This window comes from Plecotus auritus (assembly GCF_963455305.1).
Source record: "Plecotus auritus genome assembly, chromosome: 1".
Classification (NCBI taxonomy): domain Eukaryota; kingdom Metazoa; phylum Chordata; class Mammalia; order Chiroptera; family Vespertilionidae; genus Plecotus; species Plecotus auritus.
In genome coordinates this window covers 13,074,741-13,092,359 of record NC_137770.1, presented here as the reverse complement: position 1 = coordinate 13,092,359, position 17,619 = coordinate 13,074,741, and the positions used below count along the sequence as shown (strand labels likewise).

Sequence of the window (17,619 nt, the reverse complement as noted above, 5' to 3'; positions counted from 1 at the left end):
AAAAAAAAAAAAGGCTATTGTTGACGAATACTGGAAGGGAAGGAGGCCTGGAATATGTCTTGAAATATGCTGTAAGGTGATATCATCTTGACCTTAACCCAGTGGGCAGCACCACTCACAGGAGGCTAGGCACATTTATAGCTTGTACCTGGCATGATCTCAAGTTTAGCTCTGGATTTGTTAATTACATAAGTTCTCATTATAGCTTTAGATTCCTAATTTTCAAGCCATGGTTTTGCCTATAAAAAAATGGTAACATATTAAAAAAAAGAAAAGGAACAAGAGCCTTTATTGTAATGAAAATGCTATCTTCTTGAGCTAATTTGCAAATATAACAGTTAAGAAGGTAATGAATGAAAAGGTCTGTACTTAAGATTCTCTTGGAATCTGATCTGCTCAGGGAATTAAGATGGAATTGTACAATTTGACAAATATGTTTCAGTCTTACTTTCAGAACAATGGAAGAATGAAAACAAAAGGTATAAGCTAGCAAAGAGCTTTCATTAAGAGAAAGTATAAATTTTAGAAGTCAGTCTGGACAAATATGAAGATAATGAGAATGTGAAGGTCATGAAAAATATAAAAAGGGAAAAGAGACATACCCAGACATAACTGCTATCAAAGAGTACACTAGAAAATGGTTTCTAGATCAAAAAGTGGTGAGAACTTGAGAAACATGTAGGATTTCAGTGAGAGTACAATGTAATGAGTTCCCTAGTATACATCAGGATCCAGAAATATGATTGAAAAGTATAACAGGATCATAAAAGACTGAGGAAGAAAATACTGAACACACACTAACTATGTAAAAGTTGGAGAAGATCAGAAAAGAACATTAAATAGCCAGTAATTCCTAGGAAAGCATACAAGTACTATATTAGCTATGCTCCAAATGAAGATGACTAAAAATTTATGGTAATACAGACTAAGGAAAAGTACAGTAAAAACTAGACAATTATATTAAAGGATAACCAGGCATGATAACAGATTGAGTGCAGGTCTGAATTAAATATTGGCCTAATACAAGATTATGGCCAGAGTGTGACTGCTCAACTCAGAAAGGTAAAGGAGAACAAAACTTGTCTGAATGGGTGCTAATAATTTTAGCATACCTGAGCTCATTTATTTCACCTCTTTTTGAGAGAACTCCATGGTCAAATATACTATAAAAATAACATAGGAACAGAAAACAAAGGAGACATTTAGATGCTAGTCTCTTAGAAGGGACAGCTTGACAGGCAGGTTAATTTCTGAAAAACATAGCTGAGTAGAATATATAGCAGAAATAAATTCTATAAATTAAGGAAAAACTGTGTCTCAAGGATCCTGTAGCTTCTAGTAAGGCAGTGGCTCTCAAATTTCAGGGTGCAAAAGAATTGCCCAAAGCAAGGGTTGACGAACTATAGCCAAACTTGGCCTACCACCTGTTTCTGTAAATAAATTTTACATGAAGAGAACCACTCCCATCTATTTGTTATCTATGGCTATTTTTGCACTAAAACAGCATAGTTGAATAGCTGTTAAACTGTGTGGCCCAGAAAGTTTAAAATATGTCGTTTTCGCCCTTTACAGAGAAAATCTGACCTAAAGTTCTTATAAAAGCCATGCTCTACCAGGCCAGTGTGGCTCAGTGGATTGAGCATCATCCCATGCACCAGGTGGTCACTGGTTCGATTTCCCGTCAGGACACATGCCCAGGTTGCGAACTCGATCCCCTGTAGGGGAAGTTGTGAGCTCGATCCCCAGTATGCAGGAGACAGCCGATCAATGATTCTTTGATCAATGATTCTTCACCATTGATGTTTCTATCTCTCTCCCTCTTCCATCCTATCTAAAAATCAATAAAAACATTTTTAAAAGAAGCCATGCTCATCCTGCCGGTCTGAGGACTAAACCTCGACAACCACTGAATTAAAGAATCTGCTAAAGATTATTCTCCATCTAAAATAAATTTTAGAAATAGAGAAACTATCCTTAAGATGCAATGATCTAAATGAGTCCATAACAAGAGCCAATAACTTAAACCATTGGAGCACATAAAATGCATTCACAAAGGATTATGGAGATTATAGACTGAGGTACTAAAGTCACTAGGAAGTTCAGAATCAACTAGAACACACAAGATGAAGTTGAAGAAATAGTGAAGAGCCACAAAGGTTACTGAACAAAGAGTGATATGCATTTTTAAAAAGACCACTCTTGCTATGTTATAGATTTGAAAAGACCAGTCAAGATGAAAGCAAATAAATCAGCAAAATGATGGTGGCTTAGTAAACTCTGATAGTGAAAATGAAAATAAGTGAAAGGATTTAAGATTTAGAATTCAGCAACTGAATAAATATAAGGGGTGAAGGAAGGATAAATACAACCCTCAAGTTTCTGGTTTCAGCAACTGGATGGTATTTACTCATATGAGATGAGGGATATAAGAGAATGAACAGATGTAAGTGAGATTATGTTTAGTTTTGGATTATTAAACCTGAGATGCAAATGAGCACTAATAAGTGAGCTCTCAAAGGCAGCTGAATAGAAAACTGGCATCCAGCCCTGGTTGGGTAACTCAGTTGACTAGAGCTTCATCCTAATACACCAAGAGTTTGGGTTCGATCCCTGGTCAGGGCACATAACAGAATCAACCAATGAATGCATAAATAAGTGGAACAACAAATCAATTTCTCTCTCTCAAATCAGTAAAAAAATAAAATAAAATATAAAAAAATAAATAAAAAGAAAACTCTGGCATATAGCAAAGGTCTGGGCTGGATGTCTAGTGTCAAGAAACTGAACTTTTCTATAATTCAAGCTTTTTACAGAAAGCAGTACATATAAGAGATCTATATGAAATGCTTGTGTATAGATTTAAAATCTTGGGCATTAGCTGAAAGCATAGCAAAAAAACCCCACAAAATACCTAAGAGTATGTTGGTTTTCTAGTTTTTAAAATTACCTGACATATTTTCTCCCAAATTTCATCACATCCAGCTTTTTCTTGAAAGCTAAGGGCCAAATCATAATTTTCAGCTTCCGACCACACAATCAAAGTATCCTTGAAAGAAAAAAAAGAAGTCTGAATTATAACATACATTACCATAAGCTACTTCAAAGTATAAAGCAAATTAAGAAAACAACAAAGAATTGAGAATAGTACTCATTTTTACTTTTGGCAACACAGGTTATCAGTAATTAAACATGCCTTTTTACACTTCACTTTATCTAATCTATAAAATGAAAACTGTTTTCCTTTAGAAATTTAATCAATATATGTAAAGCATGACAAAATGAGCATACAATAAATGTATTAAAACATACGAAGTGAACATTGTATCCTATGCTTGCACATTGTTACAATTTAGGCTCAAAGAAAAGTCTGAGTATTTAATAACTAGGGCATATTATGAGGATGGGATTGATAAACCTAGCTCCTCCTCCTGTTGTCAACATCAAGTGCTCTTTACCTGGGGCCCATGAAGTATTGGCTAAATGTGTAGTATGTGAGTATTTATCTAGACAGATTATTTTAAACAAGTACCAGTGCTGTGGTTCAAGAAGCAAGCTCCTACCACGACTTTACACTTAATCACTTTTTTTTTAACAACAGTAAGTTTAATAAATAGTTTTTATTAAGATATAATCTCAGCAAACACTACACTTAAAACACAGAGACCATTTTATATTCCCTGTAATACAAAATAATGTGTGTTCTACAATACACATGGTATAATAAAAATATTTATAGGGTCTAGGTATCTTTTCAAACTTACTGACTAAATAAACATGCACAGTGTTTACAGCAATCAACCATTTCAAAAAAAGGGTCCTCTAATTGAGAGAAGTCTATGAAATGCTGAAGGACACTAGGGAGAGTTACATTTAAATCCAACTGATAAGAAACTGAAAAGAGCCTATCAGAGGCTGGCTAAGCATCTATTAGGGTACTAAAAGTTCCTGTATTGAGGAGGAAACATGTTAGATTATCGGTAAGGTACCTTAAAGGATTTCTATTAACACTGTGCCAGTTTCTAATACTTTTCATTATCAAAGACACTTCTTACTGTACATAAATGGATCCCATGTTTAAAAATTTGTCTGCTAAACTTGCATATTAACTCTGTTCAGTGAAGTATATAACTGTCCATTATAAAACCAATATACTCTCTCACTGAACTAGTGATATTAGCCAGAAGTGTACACTTGATCAGGCTGTGCAGTGTTACTAATACAGTGGACCCTCAGTTTTTGAACTTAATTGGTCTGGAAGGCAGTTTAAGAAGTGATTTGTTTGAAAACTGAATCATTTTTTTCCATTAGAAATATTGTTAAATTGAATTAATCTGCTCCAGATCCCCAAATGATTCCATCTTAACCTTTCTTATATGTAGTACATATCTTAAGCTCTATCGTTGTTCTTACAACTTTCCTTTTCACTTTGCTCCTATCACTAACCTAAGATTCTTCAGACCCATGGTGACTTACTGTGAACTATCTAATAAAAGAGTAATATGCAAATTAACCATCACTCTGCAACAAAAATGGCGGCCCCCATAACCACAAGATGGTGGCACCCAGTCCCGTCAGCCCCGCTGCTGGAGTGTTCAGGCCTGTCCGCCAGAGCAGCGAGGCTGGATCCGCCGCCGGAGGGGGCAGATCCAGCCTCCCTGCTCCACCGTTGCTGCAGCGTCTGGGCCTGTCAGCCCCGCGGGGGTTCGCGGGGACCAAGTAGCCAGGCTGGATCCACCCCCAGACACAGCAGACAGAGCCCAGACAGCAGGGCTTGGGGGCTTCCTTAGTGCAGCAGTGGTGGGGAAGTCCCCAGACATGGCAGACAGAGCCCAGACAGCAGGGCTTGGGGGCTTCGTTCACAGGGTGATGGTGGGGAAGTCCCCAGACACGGCAGACAGAGCCCGGACAGCAGGGCTTGGGGGCTTCCTTAGCGTGGTGATGGTGGGGAAGTCCCCAGACACGGCAGACAGAGCCCAGACAGCAGGGCTTGGGGGCTTCCTTAGCAAGGTGGCATTGGGAACACCCCCAGGCCCTGCAGACAGAGCCTGGACAACAGGGCACGGGGGCTTCCTTAGTGTGTCGGTGTTGGTGAAGCCCCCAGGCCTGGCAGACAGAGCACACTGCAGGGTATTGGGGCTTCCTTCGCATGGCACATGGCGGCAGCAGGCAGAGAGCGGACAGCAGGGCATGGGGGCTTCATCTCCATGGCTGCAGCGAATCCCCCAGGCCCTGCAGAGAGCAGAGAACCACGGGAGTGGGCCTAAGCCATCAGTAGGACATCCCCTGAGAGCTCCTGGATTATAGAGGGTGCAGGATGGGCTGAGGGGCCCCCGTGCACGAATTTCGTGCACCGGGCCTCTAGTGTATTTAATAATCAGCAACCAAAGCAAAAAAAAAAAAAAAAAACCCACAAAAATATTCATGGCACAATTTGCGATGTTAACAACGCAAGGTTTAGCAATAAACTCATACTCCCGCATTCTCTTCTTTAACTCCTGAAAGACACGTGACTGATTGTGTTGTTGAATAGAGAACTGAAATTTTGTTCAACCACCAAGATGTTTTTCTGTGAACTATTTGGCTGAAAACCGAATTGCTCAAGGTGGGAGATGTTTGAAAACTGAGGTTTGACTGTAGTGGAAATCTATAATCTTATTCAGAATTTTTAAAAAGAGCTCAAATTCCCCTCTTTACTATCTTCAAGAACTTCTAGAGATCATAGATCCCAGGCAGGCAATCTGTTCCACACTGATGAGTAGCTGTTCAGGTTCAAAATAATTTACATGAACACTGTAAGATCAATACGCCTGAAATTATCTTCCTGAGCCTTATTTTCTTCAACTTTAAAATGAGTACTGATGCATACTGTTATGAAAAGTGGTGATAACACCCACTGGAACATATCTAAAACCAGTCTCTCTCTCTCTCTCTCTCTCTCTCTCTCTCTCTCTCACACACACACACACACACACACACACACACACACACGCCCAGCAACTGGAATGGCGGAAAGACCAGTGGCTATGACACGCTCTGCGGCAGCCAATCGGCCTGATCCCGGCCGATCAGCCCCCCCCCCCACCCGCCGCAGCCCCCAATCAACCCCTAACACCCTGGTCAGGGGTGGGACTGGCCCAGGCAACCGCCCATGGCCTCTCCCCACTGCCGGCCCAGCCCAATGGGCTCCATTGGAGTGGGCCAGCCTGATCCCACCTGTGCACGAATGCATGCACCGGGCCCTCTAGTTAGTATATAAGATAGATTTAATATAACTGTAAGCAACTGCTCTGCTACAATGTATATGCAGAATCATTGGGAGGTTTCAATCAGAGCACAGCCAGACATCCACTCTTAATTATCCATGTGGCAATTTGGAAATTAGGAAATTTTTACTACTTGCCCTTCTGTTTTCCTTGAAGAGCCTAATTTTTATCAAATCACCTTGCCTGTTAATCATCAATAGGCTAAGACATGAATTTGATCATTCATTCTCAAAACAGACTCGATCTTTCCTTTTTCTTAGGATATGCTTTTACATTTCAGCTGACTAAAACCTCAAAACATGAATTTATGTATTTAAGTATAAAACATCAAACCCAAATAGTCTAGTTTCCAATGATTCCAACCAAACCTAAAGTTTACTTAAGAATACCAAATACAACAAAGACCATTAAACTACTAGAAAAATGTTTCATATTGTACCAGTGTTTTGGGACAAATAAGTCATTATTCAATAAACTTAGGAGTTAACATCAGCTTTCCTATGTATTCTCTGTTTGTCTTCAAGCAAGTCACAATCTTTAGGCATCACTTAATGTGCAAAATAAAGACAATACTGATTTTCTTCTAACAGTATTTTAGTGTTGGCGATGAAGCAAAGCACATTTATAGTTTATAAAATGATACATGCATATATTTATATGGTAACATATTATGAACGTGTTGGTAATATTCTTCATTTTAAATTATTTTATCTCTGTACCTTCAGGGCAATGAGGAAACTGATTGATTTCACTGGCTTTGTAGAACAATGTGTGTGCAAGTTCTAAATAAACTAGAGGCCTGGTGCACAAAATTCGTGCACGGGGTGGGGGGAGGTGTCCCCCCAGCCCAGCCTACACCCTCTCCAAACCAGGACCCCTTGGGGGATGGGCCTAAACCGGCAGTCGGATATCCCTCTCACAATCCTGGACTGCTGGCTCCTAATCCTGGTCACTCCTAACTGCCCCCCCACCCCCAGCCAGCCAGATCACCTCTCACTGCCTTTGCACGCTGGCCTGATTGCCCCTAACTGCCCCCCCTGCCAGCCTGTCGCCCCCAACTGCCCCCCCCCCCCGCCAGCCTGGTCGCTCCTAACTGCACCCTGCCCCCCGCCGGCCTGGTCGCCCCTCACGGCCCCCGCCCCCGCCAGCCTGGTCACCCCATGCAGCCTACTGTTCAGTTGTTTGGTCGTCCCTCACTAACCCCCCTGCCGGCCTGGTCACCCCACGCAGCCAGCTTGTTCAGTTGTTTGGTCGTCCCTCACTAACCCCCTCTGCCGGCCTGGTTGTAGGCAGCCATCTTGTGAGGGCTTGAGGGTTTATTTGCATATTACTTCTTTATCATATAGGAGGAGGATACCATTTGACGATAGTGCTAGTAGTACTAAGTGAGGAAAAGATTTACTTCCAGGTATCTCTTACATATCAGGAAGATACAAGAAAGAATATACTCAAATTGAAAGCTGCCTTAAAAACTGTAGCATCAGTATAAGGTCCTCTTCAGGCTATGTAAGAAATCAGATTCTTGCCCTGGCCAGAATCTCAGTAGCCCAGTTAGTTAGAGCATCATCTCAATATGCCAAGGTTAGAGGTTTGAACCCTGGCCAGGGCACATACAAGATCAACCAATGAATGCTTAACTAAATGGAACAGCAAATCAATGTTTCTTTTTCTCTCTCTTTCTCAAATCAATAAATATTTAAAAATGAAATCAAATTCTTATCAACACTGAGTTGCTGTAGAGGGATACAAATATTTCTTCTGCACTAGTATCTACAACAGCGAAGGACTTGGGTTAATGGCTGATGATTACATCAGTTGCCACTTTTTTTTTTTTAAACACTTTAGGCAGAAACAATAAAACTGAGTTGTTTTAACTTTTGAGAATCAAGGCTCAGCTGCTAGACTATCTGGAACATAAACTTGGCTTAATACAAATCAAGTGTTTTTTTTAAATTTATAATGATTGCTTCATATGCTAAAAATTGATAGAAATTGTATTTTAGAATTAGACTGGCAAAGTATGTTGTAATCTGTTCTTAATTTTTCATTGTAAGAAATCAGAGGGTAAATTTTCATTCAATCACCAACTGAGAGGATAATATGCAAAATAAAACACATCTTCAAATTTTTACCTGTTGTTTCTGGTATGCAGTGTTAGGATTTATTTTGGATTCTAAAAGTAGAGAGCCTAGGGAACAAAAGAAAAGATATTCCATTATGTAACTGCAAAGCAGCAAAACTATATATTCCTTACATACACACATATTTTCTTTTCTGAACATTTGATACACATACAATTTCAGCTAAGGAAATGTCTTATTACAGGAATTACCACACTTCTCCATCTTCAAATAATTTATTTCTCAATTTAAGCTAATTTGCACACTTCTGATTCCCGCCCCCACCAGCAGTATCATAAGACTCATGATATTTAGAAAATAACTACTGCTTTGTGACAAAAAGCAAATTTTAAATCTAAACTTCTTTTCCCTCATCAACCAGTTTGTTTAACCCCCAATGCACTAATCTAAAGACAGGTTCTGGCCCAAAATGCTTGAGAAGAAGCAGGTTTCTCTGCACCTGTCTCTCACCCAAAGCTTTCATTTCTTCTCATATAACACTTAACAGCTGCTTTACCCATCCCAAATAGTGACTAGACAGTTGAGAAAAGGGCGCTTATCAAAAGTCTTCAACTAACTTTGTAAATATTCTTGTACTGTTTTAACTACCAGAACAAAAATTGTATTCTATTATTTCCCAAAGAAATCAGAGTATGTTAGGTACATTATAGATCAAACTTGCTTTTTAAAGATGAATCATGGCATATAATTATACTTAAAACATTGTTTCTATGAGAAAACACATCCCCAAAAAACCTATTTTGAAATGTATCACGTTCTAAAAAAAAATTCATCTCTAGAAAACGACATAATAGAGTGAACAAAACAACTAGATTTTAATATTTCAGAAGATGCAAGAGGTCTAGTGTCATAGAACTAAGGCAACTAAATAAGCAATGCTTCTTTAAAAGTGAAATTGCACAAAAGCTCAACCTAACTGAAAGAAACAATGATCAAAATTAAAAACTTTTGCTCTGACCGGTGTGGGTCAGCGGTTGAGCATCGACCCATGAACCAGGAGGTCATGGTTTAATTCCCGGTAGGGCACGTGCCTGGTTGTGGGTTTGATCTCCAGTGGGGAATGTGTAGGAGGCGGCGGATCCTTGATCCTCTCTCATCACTGATATTTCTCTCTCTTTCCCTCTCCCTTCCTCTCTGAAATCAATAAAAACATTAAAAAGAAAAAGAAAAGACATCACTGGCAGTGTTTCTAATGATAAAAAACTAGAAACAATCTCTATACCAGATGTTCTCAAAGTGTGGGGATCTTAAGGGGTCTGGAAAATCAAAATTATATTCATATTACTAAAAGGTGATTTGAATTTTCTATCCTCATTTTCTTAGTGACCATACTGTGATATTGTAACAGGCTAAATGCAGAGGAGAATCCTCCTCTTAAAAAAAATTAAGCCAGGCATTAAAGAGATTCATTAAATTTCTTTTTAGAAAAGCCCTTGAAAGTCTTGTTTTAATTTCTAATATGGCAAATATCAATAGATACAATATACATAAACGAAAGCTTTTGGGGGTCCTCAATTTTAAGTGTATAAAGGTACCCTGAGGAAAAATTTTGAGAAGTGCCACAAACAATGTACTGTGTGAATTAACATATAGTGGATTATTCTACTTTTAGATGAGATAGATCTGTGTATCCTGACACAAACAGATGCATCAAATATACTGACAAAAAGGAGGTCTATACAACACTCAGGAAGTGGGGAACAATGGTAGTAGAGGGGAAATGCCACTCAGAACACCAAGACAACTATGGGTCAAAGCAGTCATACATTGACAGCAAGAAAAACTGACAATAAAATAGTACAACTTGAGTATAAATAGTTAAAAACGTTTCCTCCCTGCTTCAGGATACCTTGGTTCCTTCTATAAAATGAAATGTGAGAGCTTTTTTCTTTTCTTTTTGTATCCTGCTGCCAAGCCCCAATAAGCCTCATCAAAACAAACACTTCCCAGGAGTGGGGTGAAGGTAGTTGGTAGTGCAGACCAAATTATCATTCCAAAAATTTTAAATTAGCCTGGATACAGCCCGCAGACAGCTTGTTTGATTCCTAGTCTAACAAACATAAAGTCGTGTAAAAATTTTAAAATGAAAAGATTTTACATTATAACAAATCTAGATTTCTTGCTTGGTGCAGGAAAAGACCACAATTATCCAATCAAAGAACCAATTCACCCTGGCCGTGTGGCTCAGTTGGCTGGAGCATCGTCCTATACACCAAAAGGCTTCAGGTTCATATGGGAGGCAACTGATCAAAGTTTCTCTCTCCTTTCCTCTCTCTCTCAAATCAATAAAAACATATCCCTGGATGAGGATTTTTAAAAAATTCAAAACACCAAGACTTATGGTTGGAAAAAATAATACCTCATAGGGATGCTGTAATAACTGAACATTTATATTAAAATGCCTATCCTAGTATCTAGCACATAATTATCACTTGTTTTTTTAGGGCATGAACAGAATATCATGTCATTGGCATCACTGTACTGGTGAATATAGAAAAATTAGTATTGAAAATGATGATCCAGAAACACATTACAAATGAAAGGTTAACCAACAGGCTCATTACACTGCTTAAGAAAAACATTCAAGCATATATTTAACAAACATTACACGAAAATTGTTGAGTTTTAATCTCTGGTATACAGTTTTATTGAGCTAGAAAATTCATTTATTTAGAAGTTATCTCCTTTTATTGGAGATCTGAGATATTATAGAGTCTCTGTAACTTCTGTGGTTCTATTTTTAGGATCAACCAATAACCAATCAGATTCAGGCAGTATGGGATTATCTGGTTTGGGTTAAGAAATTTAGGTCTCGTCCTTACTTTTGATTTGGATAAACACTTAAGGATTTCAGGATGAACAGCTCCAGCTCTGTCACTCCTGAGTAAGCAGTTAAACCTCTAGGCTTCTCCAGTATATAGTTCTTATCAATGCTCAAAGCTAAGGGCAGGGGCTCAGGTAGGAAAAAACACCATCAAAAACGAGTTAATGGAAGTCCAAATCTCATCTGGATAGGAGACTAGTGAATGCTTTATACCTATAGCAGGTCTGTGTTCCAAGTCCCTCTCTCCTGATTTTGGGGGTCTACCAAATTACAAATGATGTATAAAAACTGAAATGAAGGTTTAGGGAAAAAAATCGGTAGCATTACATTAAATGGGGCCACACCTATGTCAAGTCTTCACTCTAGCCCCATCAACTATATCCAATGTAGTTAATGCCCCTTAACTTTGTTATCACCTGCAACAGATGATAAATAAGGGTTTGGTTACTACCCCCTATTAATTTTCTACAACAGTGGTTGGCGAACTCATTAGTCAACAGAGCCAAATATCAACAGTACAAATGATTGAAATTTCTTTTGAGACAAATTTTTTAAACTTAAACTTCTAATGCCACTTCTTCAAGATAGATTTGCCCAGGCCGTGGTATTTTGTGGAAGAGCCACACGCAAGGGGCCAAAGAGCCGCATGTGGCTCACGAGCTGCAGTTTGCCGACCACGGTTCTACAACATAGGTCTACACAAGAAAAAAACATTTAAATCAACTTTTCAAACGAACTATTTCTCTTTGTACTGATACTAAGCTCTTCTTGGTAGCTAAATCTGAAATGCTTCCTGAATGCAAGATTTATACGAACAGCAATGAAAAATGCTGATGCCACCCTGGCTGGCATGCTCAGTGGTTAGAGCATCAGCCTGTGCACTGGGAGGGTCTCAGGTCCGATTCAGTTGCAAGTCAGATCCCTCCCTCCCACCTCTAGCCACATGTGGGAGGCAACCAATTGATGTGTCTCTGTCACTTAGGTATCTCTCTCTCTTCCTTCCCCCTCCTTCTACTCTCTCTGAATACCATTGGGAAAATATTGGATGATGGAACATCGCAGGTACACAGCTACAACAAAACCTGAGAAATGAGGTAAACTATCTTATTAAAGAAAAATACATGTTCCTACAACATCTCTTGCCAATAGGAACCTATTGAATAAGGATGCAATTGAGAAAATGGGCTCAGTGGCTTATTGGGACATCTATCCTTTCCAAGGCAAAATGGGCTACAGATTAGCCAAGCCACTCAGCTTCATGGGGAAAGAGCATACTTACCCAGACGTGCCCTGTAATTGGGAGAGGCCAGAGTACTTCCATTCAGAAATTGCATTCCCGATTTTCAGATGAGTGTATAATCTACTCTAACGAGGTAAATGACTCATTGTATAGAAAATCATAAATACTTTCTATTTTGTTCATCACAATAAAAAGAAACTTCTCAATTATCTTAAATGGAGAATGAAGAAAGCACACAATAACCGATAAGCCAACTAGCAGTCAATACAAAAACTCCCATGTGTGGCTTGGAGATAAACTATAATTTTAAAATCTTTAGGCTAAACTTTTTTCATTTCCTTTGAGGTAAGTCTGAATCTAAGTATAAAGCAGCAAATGCAAGTAGACAATATGGGAATTTAAGACTGTGAACAATTAGTGATAATAAAATAATTGATACTAGTTTCAAACCAGACTAGACATCTCAATCAAACTCAGTTTGAACACTGACCTTGCTAAGCTGTTAAGAAGCCTCTCTGAACCTCAGTTTTCCTGTTTGTAAAATATGGCTAATAATAGGTCCTATACCAGAGGATACCAATAGAGTCTTTGGCACATAGTAGGCACTCAAAAAAATTTGATTATTCCTATTTGCAATTTTCTGTTAGAAAAAAACTCACCATTACTCATCAAATTAAACATTATTTACAACATGTCACAAATATTTAGAATTTTCTAAACCCACTCTTTGGATTTAGTTTTCTTTACAATGTAAATTTAACAAGAGTACATCAGTTAACTTATTTCATCTCTTTCCCTATTAGAGAAAAGTTAAACCCATTTTGTTTTAGCCATTCAAGCAGCCTTATTGCAGGGTCCCAAACCTTCCAAAGGGAGGGAGGAGGTTTGGGGCTATTTCTAAAAGAAATAAAAATAAAATAAATGAGGGGGGAAATAAAAATAAAAATGAGGGGGGGTAGATTCCCGTATTATTTACCTTAAAAGGGTATGATTCCCCACACACTGAAGTCATTTATGACACTGAGATTTAATGCTTTAAAACACTTTAAAGAAAAGACTGAGTCCAACTAAATACATGATGTGAAATAGGATTTTGTCTCACATTATAAGATTTCAGAGACTTAATGGCAAATCTACTCATGCTTTCATCTCAAAAGTTAACTGAACCTACAAACAAAGCCCATGCCTTCCAATTTCCTATGTAAAAAGTGTTCCAAGCATCCCCAAATGTAGAGGTTAACAGTCATACGCTAATACTTGACATTCAAACATATTTTAATAGGCCTCAGAAAAAATATACCCGATGCATTCAAAACCCTTTAAATGTCACCCAAAGGAAATAATTTCTCTCCACTTTTCAGTTATTTTGGGTAGCCATTTTAAGCTAACCTGTTGGCAATATACTCCAAATTACTATTTTTCCATTCAAATTGAAAATCAATGTTCCTAGAATCTTCAATTACACAAGGGTTTTTGTTTTTTATGTAAGTGGAATTCTGGGTAGAGAGTCCAATTAAAATTCTTGCAACTGAAACCTGTATAATTTTGTTAATAGTGTCACTCCAATAAATTCAATATAAAAGGAAAAAATTTTAAAAAGCAATTTGAAAATAGTTTTACCTGACATGGAACATTTTCTTTAAGTGAAATTCACCGTATGCCACAGAGGGAATTGGCAATCACAAAAGAGAGTCTTTAAAAATGTGAAACGTTTATTTTTTTAACAGCTTGGTCTTTGAACCTTGAGGGCTATTTCCAAATATTTGAAGCATAGGCACCAGGGCAGATTCGAACTGTTTCTAAGATTATCTGCCAACTTTCCCCCACCTGTTAACTGAACCAAATAACGAATATATCTTTAAGCAATAAAAAAAAGCTGGCATCGAACGATTCCAAACTTGCAAGACCTTTAGAAACTACACACAAAATTTTGCATTACTAATGAAAAAGAAAACTAACACTGGGGAATCCAACTCTATTTTCTCACAGCAAAGAAGCATTTTTTCTCTACCGTGTGTAGAGGTGCCAGAACCATGAAACAGTGTAGCCAACCTGCAACAGGATCAGAAAGATGTAGCAGAAATGTTAAAAAAAGAAAAAAAACAGCGAAATGGTCTCCAAAGAGGGAAACGGCGAAGAACTTTCTTAGCTCCGAAAACAGCTGCATGCCTGCTTTACAGATGGGTGAACTAAGGAGGCAGATGGGATTAATAGTGCCTTTCTCAAGGTCACTGTAGCGCAAAAGAACAACACAGTCCGGACTCCCGATCCCGTCTCCGACCTCCCCACACTCCCAGGCGGCGCGGCACAGCCCGAACCTGCCGGGCTCCGCTCGTACCCGCAAGTGCCACCAGGCACGGGGAGAAAGAACACATTTCCAGCGCTCTCCGAGCAGCTCCGGGAGGCCCGGGGACCGGCGGCCCGCCCTCTCCCGAGGCGGCAGGCGCCTCCTCCGTCCTCGTAGTAAGAGGGCCCCTAGCCCGAAAGGACTTGGGAGGTGGCCCAGGGCCGTGGGTCCCGCCGCGTAGGGGGTCACTTACCGTCGCTCTCGGCCCTGACAAGCAGGGACATGCCCTTCAGCCGCTCCACGTAGCCGGACGACACATGCCCGGTGCCCCGGTCGTCCCACTGCCGGTCCTCGTTGAGCGTGTAAACCTTCACCCGCCGCCTGGTGTCGGTCATCGTGCCGCCCAGGGGCCGGGGCAGAAGCCCCGCCGGAGTCGCCCAGGAAGAGGGACCGGGGAGGCGGGAGCCGAGGCGGAAGGACGCCCGCAAGCGGAGGGCTCCCCGGCTTCACTGCCGCCACTGGCCGCCGCGGGGCCGCGCTGCCGCCCGCATGGCCCGCTCCCAGGCAGAGCTGTGGGCCCCCGCCTTTCCTCGCCTCCGAGGCCTCGGCGCTATTGTCCAGCCCCGGCCAGCCCGGCCGTCCCGAAGGGGGCGCGCAGCGCTTCGCAGTCTCCCGCCCGGCCGCGGTGCAAACTCGGGGCGCCGGTCACTGCCCTGCTCCCGCTTCCACCATGATGTCCACGAAGCCGCTTCCCGCGCCGCCGCCGCCTCCTCCTCAAGCCGCCGCCGCCATGTTTTCCTTCCTTACACTTGGCCCTGCCACCGCAGCCGGCGGCTCCGCTCCGCTCTCCTGCTTCAAGTGTCCCACGCCGACAGGAACCTGTCCCTGCCGCAGCTACTTCCACTGCGCTGGAGACTCCGAGAGCCCACAGGAGCTGAACGCCCCAGGCTATTGGAAATCTCCGCCGCCGCTGCCGCCGCCTCTTCCGTCTTCCTCACGGAGCCAAAGCCGCCGCCATCTTGGTTCGCCCCTCAATAGCGGCGCGCGGGGCCACCCAGGCAGCAGCTGCAGGGGCGGCCCACTGACCCCACCATTTAAAGAGACAGGAGCGAGGCCGGGAGCCTCGCTACCTCGAAGGCCTCGGACGGAGGCAGGCGGCGGGCGCCGAGTCGCGGAGGTGGCGGGAGAACAGGGTACGGAGGAGGGGAAACGCTGGTCGCGCCGGTGACGGCCGGGCTCCCTCGCGCTCCCTGCACGCACCGTCGTGCGAGCGCGGGGCGGCGTGTGCGTGCGTCGCGCCGTGTGCGTGCGTCGCGCCCTGTGTTCGTCATCAACCCGGCTCGGGGATTCAGCAGGGTCGTGGACCCGCCTCCTGTCGGGCGGTTGCGTTAGTTTTCTCGGCCCTTGGTGAACTCGGTTGTCTGGGACTCTGAGTTTGCCCGCCGCCTTCCCGTGCGGCTCGCGGTCCAGCCCGAGCTGCCTCGGCCTGGGGCTGTGCCGCGGCGCGCCCGCTTCTGCGACTCTTTTCCGGGCCGCCTTTGGGGCTGGGCTGGGAACCTGGAGCGCGGAGTTTTGGGGACACCGGAGCCTCTCGAACTCGAGGCGGTTCTCCTTTGGAAGTAAATTGAAAACCTTCTGGGAAAGGCCACATGTTTTGGCAGAGAGGACAGCCATGGCTTTGGGAGCTGTGTGGGGCACTCACTGGTGTTGCGAGTGTGGACATTTTCTAGGCCTGGGACCAAGTTCAGAAAGTGACTAGTCTTGCCCTGGCCGGCGTGTTCAGTGGTTAGAGCATCGGCCCACGGATGGAAGTGTCGCGTGTTCGATTTGGGTCAAGGGTACATACCTGGCTTGCAGGCTTGATCCCTGCGCCTGCGGGAGGCAATCAATGGATGTGTCTGCCTCCTCTAGTCCCTCCCTCGCCCTTCTCTAAAAATCAATGGGAAAAATATCCTGGGGTGAGGATTAAAAACAAAAAAACAGGAAGTGACTAGTCTGAAACCTCCCCTTACGATTCAGCTGCTACTTCCATTTCATTATCCTTTATCAGGACAATTATTTTCTAGCCTTCCGTGTTGCAAAAAGAACTTGAGGGACTAACAAAAATAAAGTTGCATGTTAAGCACTGTTAATCTTAATAAGAAATAACATTGATTCCTTTCCTGCAAGTAATAGTCACCATTTAAGGGGCTTTTTCCATGTGCCAGGCTGTCTAGATCAGCGGTCCTCAAACTTTTTAAATGGGGCCAGTTCACTGTCCCTCAGACCATTGGAGGGCCGACTATAGTTTTAAAAAAAACTATGAACAAATTCCTATGTGCACTGTGGGTCCCGGGACGAGTCGGCTGCTAAGCAGGATAGGCAGTGGCACCCGGCGGGCCAGATAAATGTCCTCGGCGGGCCGCATGTGGCCCGCGGGCCGTAGTTTGAGGACGCCTGGTCTAGATCATGGGTGTCCACTAGAAATAAAATGCGAGCCATGTATGTAATTTTAAATTTATAGTAGCCACTTTTTAAAAGTATGAAGAAACTGCTGACATTTAATTATTTTATTGAGTGCAATCTCTTAAAAATATTAATCCTATCTAATAAAAGGGTAATATGCAAATTGACTGTCACTCCAACACAAATGGCCGCCCCCATGTGGACATAAGATGGCTGCCACAAGATGGCCGACAAGGGAGGGCAGTTGGGAGGGACCAGGCCTGCAGGGGAGGGCAGTTGGGGGCAATCAGGCCTGCAGGGGAGGGCAGTTGGGGGGAACCAGGCCTTCAGGGGAGGGCAGTTGCGAGGGACCAGGCCTGCAGGGGAGGACAGTTGGGAGGGACCAGGCCTACAGGGAAGGGCAGTTGGGGGCAACCAGG

At 42.2% G+C, this 17,619-nt stretch overlaps 1 protein-coding gene across 2 annotated transcripts in view; it reads right to left on the bottom strand.

The window, feature by feature from the left end:
• The window catches only part of PPP4R3A (protein phosphatase 4 regulatory subunit 3A), a 38,795-nt gene extending 22,738 nt beyond the window's left edge, over positions 1 to 16,057 (bottom strand). The window contains exons 1-3 of one of the 2 annotated variants that reach the window (XM_080670822.1): positions 15,009 to 16,057; positions 8,396 to 8,451; positions 2,948 to 3,046 (exon numbers count right to left, since the gene is read on the bottom strand). In XM_080670822.1, the coding sequence (XP_080526948.1) occupies positions 2,948 to 3,046; positions 8,396 to 8,451; positions 15,009 to 15,150 (297 nt within the window). In that variant the 5' untranslated portion in view covers positions 15,151 to 16,057. The remainder of the gene's footprint in view (positions 1 to 2,947; positions 3,047 to 8,395; positions 8,452 to 15,008) is intronic. The other variant, XM_080670821.1, reaches the window with a different exon arrangement.
• Positions 16,058 to 17,619: the final 1,562 nt, after the last annotated feature.